Source organism: Trachurus japonicus, chromosome 3, assembly GCF_045865225.1.
Source record: "Trachurus japonicus isolate A0001 chromosome 3, Traja_1.0".
Classification (NCBI taxonomy): Eukaryota; Metazoa; Chordata; class Actinopteri; order Carangiformes; family Carangidae; genus Trachurus; species Trachurus japonicus.
In genome coordinates, this window is record NC_140909.1 from 9,457,577 (window position 1) to 9,470,032 (window position 12,456).

The following is a 12,456-nucleotide window of genomic DNA, read 5'->3' on the forward strand; positions in this document are numbered from 1 at the left end:
ATGATAATACATACATAGTCTAAGAAAAAAAGTGGAAAAGTCAGGGGCCCACTTTTGTATTCTTTCAGGGGCCCCAGAATTCCTAGCAACGGCCCTGGAGATGGCAGAGCAGGTTAATTTCTTATGGTCTAACTGAGATATGTAATCCTTTAATATCCCTTTTTTTTGCTGTACTGTTATTATTACAGGATTACACCACTTTTTCTCAATTTTTTTTTATTTTTTATTTTTTAAATGTTCTATGACAAGATTCATTGCAGTGCTTTAATCCAGTGCTACACCCAGGGGGGGCTTTATAGGCTACACCTTTACTTTTTTTCCTCCGCAGTGGGCTTCATCATCTCTCTGGGGGTCCAACAGGGTAGGTTTTAATCACCTTACCATGCAGCCGCCCGTGGGAACAGGTTAGCTCGGTTTCCTCAGCTAGGCAAGGAGCCTCGGAGGGCTCGGAGGGGTTTTCTTCCCCTTTAAAAACTCTGCAGCCCTAGCGGTGGCATTATCTGGGCTCCCTGGAAGAAAAAAAAAAAGTCTGCGGACTGGAGAGAGGAGGGAGAGAGGGAGAGAGGAGGGAGAGGGAGAGGGAGAGGGAGAGGGAGGGGGTGGCCGGTCGAGGCAGAGACGAGAGATCATGGCGGCACCTCTCGGACGGGACACCCTACCTGATCACTGGTCGTACGGAGTTTGCAGAGATGGCCGGGTCTTCTTCATTAAGTGAGTGGAGCTTTTTCCAGCTTGTCGACGGTTCGGTTCAGTCTTCTTGACGAGTCACTGTAATGTTGGCGCGTTGCGGACGGGGTTTGTGTTGTTTTATAATGCCTCAGTAACAGGTGTCTGTCTTTTTCTTGTCTTCTTGCAGTGATAAAACTCATAGCACCACTTGGCTACATCCTCGCACTGGTGAGCCGGTTAACTCCGGGCACATGATCCGGTCAGGTAGGCTACGCGACTAAATAAATGCTCAGATTTGTGTGTGGTGCATGTGTGTGTTTTGTTTTTTGTTCTGTTGTCTTTTGTGTTAGTTGTTTGCTGCAGTGTGTTTTGTTGTGTCTGTGGCGGGTCGCTCAGTGTGTTTTTGTGTCCGTGTTGTATAGACTTGCCAAGAGGATGGGAAGAAGGCTTCACGGACGAGGGAGCCAGCTACTTCATCAAGTAAGTGGCTCATGAGCATTGTTGTGTTGTTTGACACGTGCTAATAAGATGCAGTCTGCTTATTAAATTGTAAATAGCTTTTCTTCTTATTCTTCTTCTAAAACTCCTTTGGTTTCCTTCCTGTCACTGTGTGTGTGCAGCCTGGTAGCTCTGGCGCTTCAAACTAAGATTTGTGCGTTAAAGGCTGCACCATAAACACACCATTTCATATAAAATATGTATGTAAGCTGGAGGTAATGACACCGACATATGGATGAACACACAGGGGTCCCATCTGATAGGTGAAACCAATTATCTCTGCCTGCATTGTGAATGGAAAGTCGCAGTGCCTAGCAGGACAGGAGAGAGAGTGAGGCTATTAAAATTCTCCTCACATCCACCATGCAGGACCTCTACTCTCTCCATTAGATAGGTGCACAGGCTTGGTGTGTGTGTGTGTGTGTGTGTGTGTGTGTGTGGGGTGGTGTGTGTGGCAGAGAGAGAGAGAGAGGTTGCAGGAGAGGGGTGTGACCATGTGGTGACATAGATGTATGGCATGATTGCATTATTGAAACAGGAAGGACAAGAAATCACAAAGTCAGACTGCAAAGTTTTTTATTATTTAAATTTTTTGGCATATTTTCACATCCTTCCTTCTCATAATTATAATCTTATTATAGAAATCAGAGCAAAGCACCACCACGCACATTAAAAAAAAAAACACCACGCTGGCTTGTGTGCACCACATTTGCATTGGTATATCTGCAGTGTTTCATACAGTAGCATGGACCTCTGTGTGCAGTCTGGTCTGCCGCTGTCAGTTTACATCAGATGGTTACTGTGTGAGAGAGAAAGCAGGGCATCCAGAGAATCAGGCTAACAATGACAAATAGAAAGCTTACTGTAAAACAAAGTGGAGACATAAATTCTTCATTGGAGCTGGATCATTGTGAATTGCAGTGACTCCTCCCACAAATAGCTTGTTTAAAGTTTCAGCCGTGTCGTGGCCCTTTTAGTTTGCCCCATTTGTTCCAGACAGAGGGTCTGTATGGAGACGTTTTATATCCCCCCATAGCTGCACTCGCTCTGCGGTTGATCAGATTCATTACTAATAAGAGGTGTTCGCCCAGCAGACCTCACTAAATTAACAATACAGACATCTCATTTAACAGTGCCTCCTCAGAAATAGGTGTAACCGCAGCTTTAATTAAAGTTAATCACTAATTACAAATGAGGTTGACCTGAATCCAACAATTGGATGTCCATCCACAGCCGCTTTGAAAGACAGTCTGGCATCCAAAGTTGTCGGCTTTGATAAACCAAATAAAATGGTTTTCAACTAAACAATTTGTTGTTGCTGACACTTATACAGCACGGAGAATAAAGGTAGTCTTTGTGTTCCCCTCGTTAACTCACTTTTTCTCTGTAAGGGCCTAGAACAATGCAACAGTGAAGTTGTGTGATATATGGTTGCCTAAATGTCAGGGCAGTTAAATCAGTCGCCTACTTGCTGTCCAGTTGGCTCAGTGGAAAGATCCTGTTTTTCTCCTGCTCCCTCCTCGTGTCTTTGTTTTTCACGGTTAATATCTTGGAGTCAAACAGTGGACACGGACAACCCAGGACTGTTATCGTGTTTCATCAGACTTGTCCTGAGCACAGATGACATCTTTCCACACTCTTTTTGGTGTGGGAAATAAGGTCAAATCAGTGTTTTTCATTGCAACAGTTGGTAAAAATGATGATTATTATGAGTAGTAGTTGGTATTGTCTTCAATTCTATCTTGGAAAATGACTATTACATTGATATCATGGTGTCTAATCAGCCAACACAGGTATAAATGTTGAAATTATCAATTGATTCAACAGCTGTTTGATCTTTTGTTTAGTTTGTGAGGCATCATTCTTTTGTGATAAGTTGCTGTCACTCTTTCATTGTGCGCACATTTGTCTCTGGTTGTTTGAGTAATTGCACACATAGCTGAAGCCAGATTTCTATATTTACCTCACGCATACCTGACTTTTAACACTAGCACTCAAGTTGTTGGAGTGGCAACAAGGGTCAGGTTAATTTATTACTGCTTTGGTCTTAAAACAAGACTTGGTTTGGCAGATTAAAGGTTGGAAACAGCCAACTCTCCAGGAATAGGAATATCTTAACAGCTTTGGTGCAAGATATGCTTTACTGTAGTTATTAATGTTGGCTGGCAAAGCTCACACACCGAAGATAGTGAAAGTGGCTCCAGCTCAATGGGATTATTTCTTAAAATGACATTAGAAAAATTGCAAACGGACAAGACAGCTTGCACTGTGGCCTCATTTCAGACCATTAAAATCATAACAAATGTTAGTTTTTAATTTACATTTGGCCACAACTCAACGCTTTAAAATTGCTCTCATAGTTCTTCAAATCATTTCCTTTCTGTTTGGTACAGATTTAATCTCAGACTCACATAACTCTGATTTAAACAACAGACAATCAGATTTTTTTTTTTAGCACAAAGCAAGTTGGGTCTTTGATTATGAACCGGTGCTCTGAGCTGCTGTCCAAGAATCACATAGCAACAAACCCAAGCTGGACAGAAGTCCACCCTGTGCTGCTGTGACAACAGTCGGTAGATTTTGTTGTGTGTTGATGGTGGAATTTAGCCGAGTTGGAGTACAAAGAAAGGATTGTTCAGTCACTGCTGGTGTGGCAAAACTCACATTTATTTACACCTTTCTGTAGCTCCAGACAGCAGCCTGCAGATCTCCACTATCTGATTAATGGAAGCTGATGTTATACTCAGTGTTGTGAAAATACTAAGTGTAAGTTTGTTTGTTTGTTTTTAGCTCATATGAAGTAAGGATCTATAAATGATGAATAATATACGTAGCTTTGTTTAATCAGCTGTAGTTAAGTCATGATACTTTTCACCGTACACTCAAATCAATAGACTGAGCTTTGGAAATAGGAGGAGATCACTATTAAAACTAATGACCATGGTTTGTGGCAGGAGATTGAGATGGAGTATTACTGGGTGGCTGTCATACTTCTGGCAAATCTTCAAGGAAGTGACCCAATTTGAAAATCATCTTCCAAAATCATCCCATTTCAATCCCTGAAGATAATATGCTGCAGCAGGCGAAGCAGGACTGTGTGTTGAGGTTAACACATCGAACGGATGAATGTAAAAAAAAAAGGCTATAAATCAACATTTGTAGTGATGAGATGTGTTTAACATACAAAATCTAATGCAACACATCTAAAATAATCTTAATACTTTTCAAGTTATAGTCAGTGTGGGTAATAAATATAATATTAACAGTCTGTAAACAAAAGACAAAGGAGAATATGAATATTATTTACTGTAAATGACATAATTAATGTTCAATCAATCCCATATTATCATAAGAGGCTGTGTTAAGTAATTCTCAGGTAAAAGCAGGAAACCAGGGTTGAGTGAGGTTTACTCTGTCACATCACAGCCACTCACTGAACATAGGGAATGTGCAATTCTATAGCTCCCTGAGGGAAAAAATGACCCCACTGAGGTACAATGGTGTCCTGTTGAGGACACAGTCCACATTGTTGAATGGGCTCACAATACCATGGGACAGTCCAGGAAGAAATGTTGGACATCCACAATAAAACCCACATGGGCTTCACACAGAAATGGCACACTGAGTTTCTGTCAACCTCATTCACTCATGACACACGATAACCTCACTGCTCTTTTATTGTTATCTCCGATTTTTTTTAAGGAATGTTCATCCTCCCATTCTCCTGCTGCTTGTTATGGTTCAGGTTGTGCTTGCGTTTTGTAACTAGCTGACTGTTTTTGATCAGGACAGTGTGAGTTAATTAGCCATGAGATGTTTTGGGAGTTTTGAAGCGGGGGCATTTTAATAGATAAAAAAGAAGTTTAGTATCCCTACAGGCCCTTATCTTAAGACTGACTTAATGAAGCTTCCCTTTTTCTGCAAACACAGCAAACCCACACCTCTGTGCACAGTTCAAAACACCATTGCCAAAAAAGAAAGAAAGGGCTAAAACTTAACCCTGTCGTCCGCAAAAGACCTTTGCTCTCCCAAATGATTGATTGTTTTACATGAAATATTTTAATGTGAGAAGTTTTATGCATGTTTGAAAACGTCCCCCTGCTGTGATGCAGGGCATGGGCTTTTCTTTCTGCAGAGCTACTCTGTGTGAAATAACTCAGTGGATTAAAGATATATGAGTTTTGCTTGACTGACAACACTTCCCAAGTGTTTTCCCAACCTGTCCTCCTTTGGACTCAGACAAGAAGACAGCTCAGATTACAAAGAAACACGGGGTTTAGTGGAAACTCATCACTCAGAAGGGTTTCAGTGTTGAGATTCAGACTGAAAATGTGACCTTAAACGTCATCCTTATCAACTTAATTCACTGACAAAAATTCCAGTGAATGTTAATGTTTAGAAAGAGACTGACCGCTGTTCGATTTGTATATAAATGGATGTTGCTTGGCAATCTTTGTCGAGGGCCATAGGAAGTAACGAACAAGCCTGAAAACATCAATTAAAACCAATGAGGTGGAGCTTCACTTCACTCCTCACTGAGTCTATTTAAGTAGACAAGCCCTCTGTGGATACCATCAAAGATACTGATATCTATAAATCTGTTGTGCTTTCTGAGACAGTGATTGTGTATATACGGTGCTTTGATGGTACAGACAAGAAGGTGTGGATGAAACCGGTACGTCATTAGGTCCATCCAGTTGGAGCTCCCTGTCACAGATGTTTTACTTAATAGGATCCCAGAGCACCAACAGCTTTCCTCCTGTACTGTATGTCTGCTCCAGTGAGCAAATATTAATTACATATTTATACAGTGCAGGTGTTGCAGGGCTGCCCTCACCCTCAGTAGTTTCACTCTTTCATACACTTTCCCAGTATATGTGTAATGTGTTGTTCCTCCTGCTTATGGCAGAGTGTGTTGCAGTTGCCCTTCAGTTTTCTTGTTTGCCAGAAGCAGCTGTGCTTGTTGAACTGCCCCACAGAGTACTGCACCATATTTGTGGACTCAGGAAGCTTCACTGTGGATTTACTAGTTTATGTACCTCTGAATTGCACAGTAACTTTAAGTTGTACTCTACTGCACCATAAAGCAGAGGCATTGACATCAGGCCATCAAAGGCACCACAGCAGGGTCTACTAAGATAAATTATTATTACCTTGTATCGGGAACTTGTATTTAGTGAATCTGCTATTTGCCTGTAAATTATGCCTGCACTCTGCTTCCGTCATTGATATGGTGATTTATTATTTTCTGACAGGTTTCTGTTTACCACAGAGATGCCTGAAAAGTGCATGATGAGCATAAGCATGTTAGCAGTCAAATTGGCTGCCAAGCCTCATTAAGATTACATTTTTCTGTGTATTGCTTTTTTCTTTTTTATATGTGTAGTCATCTTGTCAAAATTAGCGTCAACGTCCACTTGAATTTAAAGATTAATTGATTGGATTTTGGTGGTCAATGGTCAAAAGTCCCTTTTAATTTGGCATAACCTGGACTTGAAGATTAGCTGATCAGAATTTAGCAGGGAAAGGTCAAAGGTCAAGGTCAATGCAAACTCGTATCTTGTGAATATGAATATAAAACATTCACAAACATTCACTCACGTCAAGAATGAACTGGTTAAAATTAATCCAAGGTCACGGCCACTGTGTCCTCATAAAACACACGCTTTTGGTTGTAACTCTCAATTTCATGCGCTGATAATGACACAATTAAATACAAATGTCTAGTTAGATAAAATGAAGTGATGACATTTTATATATTTGATGTATTGGTCAAAGGTCAACTTCAATGTCACATCATCATAATGTTCTGCAAAAACACCTCTGGCCATTATTTAACCCTGGAAGTGATGACGGTGAGATTATGATCTTATTTACTGCAGCTGTTCAGGTTGGTGGAGTTTTACAACCATGAGTTCCCCCAGTACTGTAGTTTCCCATGATTTTATATCAGTATAGTGCCTGGACATGGTATTAGCTCAAATATGTATCAGTTCTGCAGACTGCAGCAAGCGTGTGGGTAAACACAGCTCACTCACTCTCTGTCTTTTTTTTAGATTCCCCCCAAGCTGTTTGTTGAGACAATGACCTTCAGCTGAAAATAGATACTCTGAAATTGTTATGTCATTCTTGACGGACATAATCTGGGTGGATCGGATTACTTTTGCCGTATCTTTGCAAAAAGACAAGAAGTTTGATTTGGGGCTTTTATTACTATGACAAGAATAAGAAACACTACACTCCTTTACCATGCTGCGGGAAGTGCTTTGTTAAGTTAGACAGACTTCCTCCTTTTATGTTTAGAAGTGCCTGCTGGTTGTAGATTGTACTCAAAGGGATTATTCTTATCTACATTATTCTGTGGTGTAGACTAGACATCGTTATCATGCATTTCATTTGTACTTGCTGATGAAACTAGCAAATTGTCAGCTGAAAACATGCGAACACTCTTAGCATCAATACAGTTGTGTTCTTTTGACAAAATACCAGTGCCTCAGCTTGTGCTGCTTCATTTTAATTGAAGTCCCAGCTCATTGTGCATCTCTTTCCACCACTGCACCACGTATGCTGTGCAGGGAATAAAAAATACAGACTGAAAAGACAAACTGCTTTTCAAGGTCAAGAGAATAGCAAGTGCTCTTTTTCTAGTCTTTGCACCATCGTAAAAAAATAACACCCAAAATATTTTCTTGATTTTCCTTTTTTTTTTCACTGAAGAAAGTTGGATGGAGTGGAGTAAGGAGAGCACCTCGATTTCTTCTCCTCCTCTCTCACACACAAACTACCTGGAACATTATGAACACTTAATTTCCATATAACAGGAATGCATGATGACACAACTTTGCCTTGAAGCTTGAATCATTAATCCTGCGAAGATCCTAACATGCTAACATCACTGTAAACGGCAAACGCAGTGATGCAGAAATTGATAATAGGATTTATGGCTAAGCAATTGCAAATGGGCTGCTGGACTGGTGAGGAAGTGAATCCTCTCTGTCCTGTATAGGTGATTTATTTTGACCATTTGTCGTCATTATATCGCGTTTAAGTTGTGTCCAGCTGCGATCTATCTTCTTTTGCTTTTGAGGCAACCTAATTCTTTCAAGGCTAGAGCGTTTTATATGCTGTGTTGTCAATATCATGTCCACAGTGACTTATCATTACCAGGCTTGTGTCAGTTAGACAACACATACTGTATTGTACTGTCGGGGCCTACAAATAGAGTTAGCATTTAAACTTGACTGAATAAAGACAACGAAGACAAAGAGGAGATTGAGAGTGTGGTACAGTGGACACGTTTGTGCTGCGGGAACAGAGAGGAAGCTTTCCATCAAGCCTTGTTTGGACTTATAATATTATCCCAGGAACCTGCAATGAATGAATACATTATCAGCTTGCGGGCCTGAGGTGTGCTCTGTGTGATATGCATTATCTAGAATGACTCACTCACTGTCCAGACAACTTCAGCAGGTTGCCCAGTCAGAGCTGGAGCAGGAGTCAGAGCAGAAACAGAGCAGGGGGAGATGCCCAAGCTGAAGCTGGGATGGGGACCTGCTATTGCAGCTGCCTGCCCCTTGAACAGGGGACTGACTCGGCCGAGAATGAAACAGAGCCGGCTGCTGAGCTGCAGCCCTCCAGTTTGGAGATGGAGGAGAGGCATAATGAGACAAGGTAACACTGGTTTAATGATATTACACAGTGAAATGTGTTGTAAGGTTAAGGTCACTTAATGGTAATATGATCAGGGTAGCTGTAATCTGATATGGTAATGTAAAAGGAAGCAGCACGAAACAAACGAGTGACAAAAATCTTGATGTCTCGTACAGAAAATGTTTATGTTGCTTCCTTTGTCATTTATCACTCTTTTCATGTTGTGAAAGGTGGAAGCTTTGCACCTGAGCGAGTTCCACTGGCTCTCTCTGGAGGAAAGAGAGTTTGTATACCCTCCCTCTGTCTGAATTCAGATGACAGTTCTTTCTGCCGCATTCTGTCAGAGCCTCAGTGTGACTGGAGCCACTGCAGAGAGAAGCAGGTCCCACACTGTTCTCATCTCACCAGACGGGTGAGAGAAGAAATTATTAGTTAGCAGCTGCAAGCAGGAAGATTGATGGTATAGAAAAGGAGAAAGTCTTTGCAGAGAGAGAATATCAGAGTCCTAACCCCTTTTTCACGTAGCGCTCGTTGTTATTTCATCCAACACATTCCAGTACTTTGGAGGGAAAGTGATGAGCAATATGAAGGTGATTTAAACGTGAGAAACTCACATCGCCAGCGGAAAATCAAATAAAGGAGAGTGTTGTGTTGTGTTTCTGCAAGCAAAGAATATTTGCATTTAGATGTATAACATAAAAGTTTTTGTGAAGGTATGTCAATCTGGTAAAAGTTAAGGTATGAAACTGCTAGAACTCGCACTTATAAACTTTTAACGTGCATCTGTCTCTCTGTTCTACCCATCCTCGCGAATTCAATATCTCAGGAATCATTGAGGGAAATTTCTTTAAATTTAGTGTAATTCTTCACTTGGATTCACGGATGAACTGATTATGTTTTCATAGTCAAAAGTCAAAGGTCACTTTAACCTAAAGTCCGTCCTGTTCTTGTGAATGTGATATATCAAGAGCACATGGAGAACATTTTCTCTGGCGCAATTGTTCGCTTGGACTCAAGGATTAAATATTTGAAATTTTGTGGTCAAAGGTCAAGGTCGCTGTGACTCTGGCATAAGTCAAGATTTCATAAAATACACTTTTATTTTTGGCCGGACTGCAACAGCAGTGCCAGACCTATAATCGCAAATGTCACTGAAGACTGTCGGTCTCTCTGATGTTATAGTTCTTCTATCACCTGTCAGCAGAGTATTGTGCTGCAGTCTACTGGGCCTCTCTGGTTTCCTGGCTGCTCAGGAACTATAGGGAAGCAGAGGAGTGCTTCCAATCCAATGGAGGAAAGACTCGGTGTAAACTACTTCATTATATGTATCATTACCGTTAAAGGAGGCCAAAGAATAACTAAAGCAAGAGAGAAGAAGGGAGAGAGGAGACTCATCTAAGTCTTTCAAAGTCTTCACTGTAGAATAGAATAAGTCACATATGTACGTGTTCATTAAATCTAATTTAATTTAATGTAATTAATTTGATGCAATTTAATCTTTTAATTTCATCTTATTTTCAATTTACTCAAATTAAAATTAAATGTTCTCTAATGAGCACATTTTATTTGATTAATGTAATTTAATTAATGCAACCTACTGTGATTTAATTAAGTAAATTAAATATTATTAAAGGATTAAATGACTATGTTTAATGTGAAAGCTAAGCTGTCACTCAGTGATTAACCCACAGAGAAAAACACAAATCTCTGTGGTCCTCTCAGCTCTATTTGTGTGTGTGTTAACATGTTTCAGGTCAAAGTGTATTCGTGAGGCTAACCAGAAACATGTGTGCTGCTGATGTTTTTCCACATCTGTCAGCTAATAACTTCTAATGTGTCACTGATGTTCCACTGATCCAAATGGACAAAAATAATCTCTGCTATGATGTTATCCAATGTATTGGTCACTACAGTCGCTAGGCACTAACAGTGAATACACTTACATGCACACAAGAAATGGCTATTGTGAGAAATCAGATTAAAGCAGGAAATCAAAGACAACAAGTGACCTCCAACCTTTATTTTTCCTCTGTGCGGTCTAGTGAGAACAGGAAATGGTGCCATGTCCTCATTGACAAAAATGTTCTTGCCACTAAAACACAATTTGAAAGTGTAAATCTGTACGGCTCTGAAGCTCTGCACAGATTTGTCTTCTTAATCTTACATGTATTGACTGATGGCAAGGTTTATAGTAATAACCATGCTTTATGTCTATATATTCCTTAAGGTATATTGTCTGACATCTCAATAACTTCAATAAGCTCATGTTCAGTAGCAGATTGAGTGCATGAGCTCTGAAAAATGTTTCTCATTGTGGATTATGTGGCTGAATATCATTGTTTTCATTAATGGAATATTGAGTGTGAAAAAGATAAATGAAACAGTAGAGTCTTGGTATTAGTTGGCCGCCGCTGCTGCCTGGACCATATGTGGTGGTTAGGGCAATTTCACTCACTGCAGCATTTATTGAACACATCGACTGCACGACTGTGTGAGTTCTTGCAAACCAGTCCAATTTAATTTGCTTTAGTGCAGAGATGCAAGGCTAATTTCTTATTCATGATCTGATTGATTCGACTTTTTCTTTTTTGATAATTTAGAAATCGCTGTGATCAGTCTTCACCTTAACCCGAAGTTACTTAGTGAGAATAAGCTTGGACTGTGCAGCAAAGATGTAACGATTAGTCTCATGGTGGTGGTGATGTAGACTCTTATCTATCACTGACTCATTGTGACTTAGTGGGATGTGTGGATGTACAGTATATTTGCTGTTAAGCCCGTATGTAGCCACTAGATACTGCTGTTGAGTCTTTGTCTTTTCGACAATTTGATACACTTTCACATTTGTGTGTTTTAATTTTCTTTAATCAATATATGTAATAATGCATTGAGACACTTTTGTGCATCTCGTTTTGCAGGCTTGTACCTATTACCAAACATATGGAAAAGAACATACTCATAGTTGAAGTTAAACATCATCAATGAGACTACAGTATGCCAGAGTGATCGACTTTCTGTATTGGACGCTTACTTCATAATATGTCCTGTCCCTCTGAGTTGATCAAATTGACAGCTGTGGTGCATTTGCAAAGCCGCTTTTTCTGGTTTGATGGGTTTCTAGTTGACTATGGGATTGATTTGGCGTTATTATAGTGTCATTTGCTATTTCACTTTCACACATCCAGGGTGACAACAGTGGACGTAGGCAGGAGAGTGAGGTATGAATGTTGACCTGGCCGTCCATCGTACGTATCGACCTGAACCACCCTCATCCAGCCCACTTGCTCTTATCTATTTGTCTGTCTGTGGATTATTGAACCGGCACTGCAGCAGCCTGAGCTTGCCACTCAGCTATAGTCTGTCCTCCGTCCTCCATCCGTCTCTCCCTATAGCTGACTGGGATGTGATCTGATAAAGAAGAGACTTGAGGGGGTGTGTGTGTGTGTGTGTGGGGGGGGGGGCCGGATGGCTCTGGTTGCCGTCAGAGACCATTGTCAGCGCTTTTACAGGGACTCAGTAACACAGTGAAGTGACCACTGTTCATCCGTGGTCATGAGAAAGACGAATAGCATCACTTTCTTTGCAAGTCGGGCCCCTTATTCTTTCCTTTGTCTTTATTCTCCACGCAGGGGGAGAAGA

The 12,456-nt window shown here is 40.7% G+C and overlaps 1 protein-coding gene across 14 annotated transcripts in view; it reads left to right on the forward strand.

The window, feature by feature from the left end:
• Window positions 1-614: 614 nt before the first annotated feature.
• plekha7b (pleckstrin homology domain containing A7b) overlaps window positions 615-12,456 on the forward strand; it is a 72,054-nt gene continuing 60,212 nt past the window's right edge. For all 14 annotated transcript variants that reach the window (XM_085759974.1, XM_085760139.1, XM_085760150.1 and 11 more), the window contains exons 1-3: window positions 615-711; window positions 857-933; window positions 1,092-1,149. In XM_085759974.1, coding sequence (XP_085616100.1) covers window positions 629-711; window positions 857-933; window positions 1,092-1,149 — 218 coding nt within the window. In that variant the 5' untranslated portion in view covers window positions 615-628. The remainder of the gene's footprint in view (window positions 712-856; window positions 934-1,091; window positions 1,150-12,456) is intronic.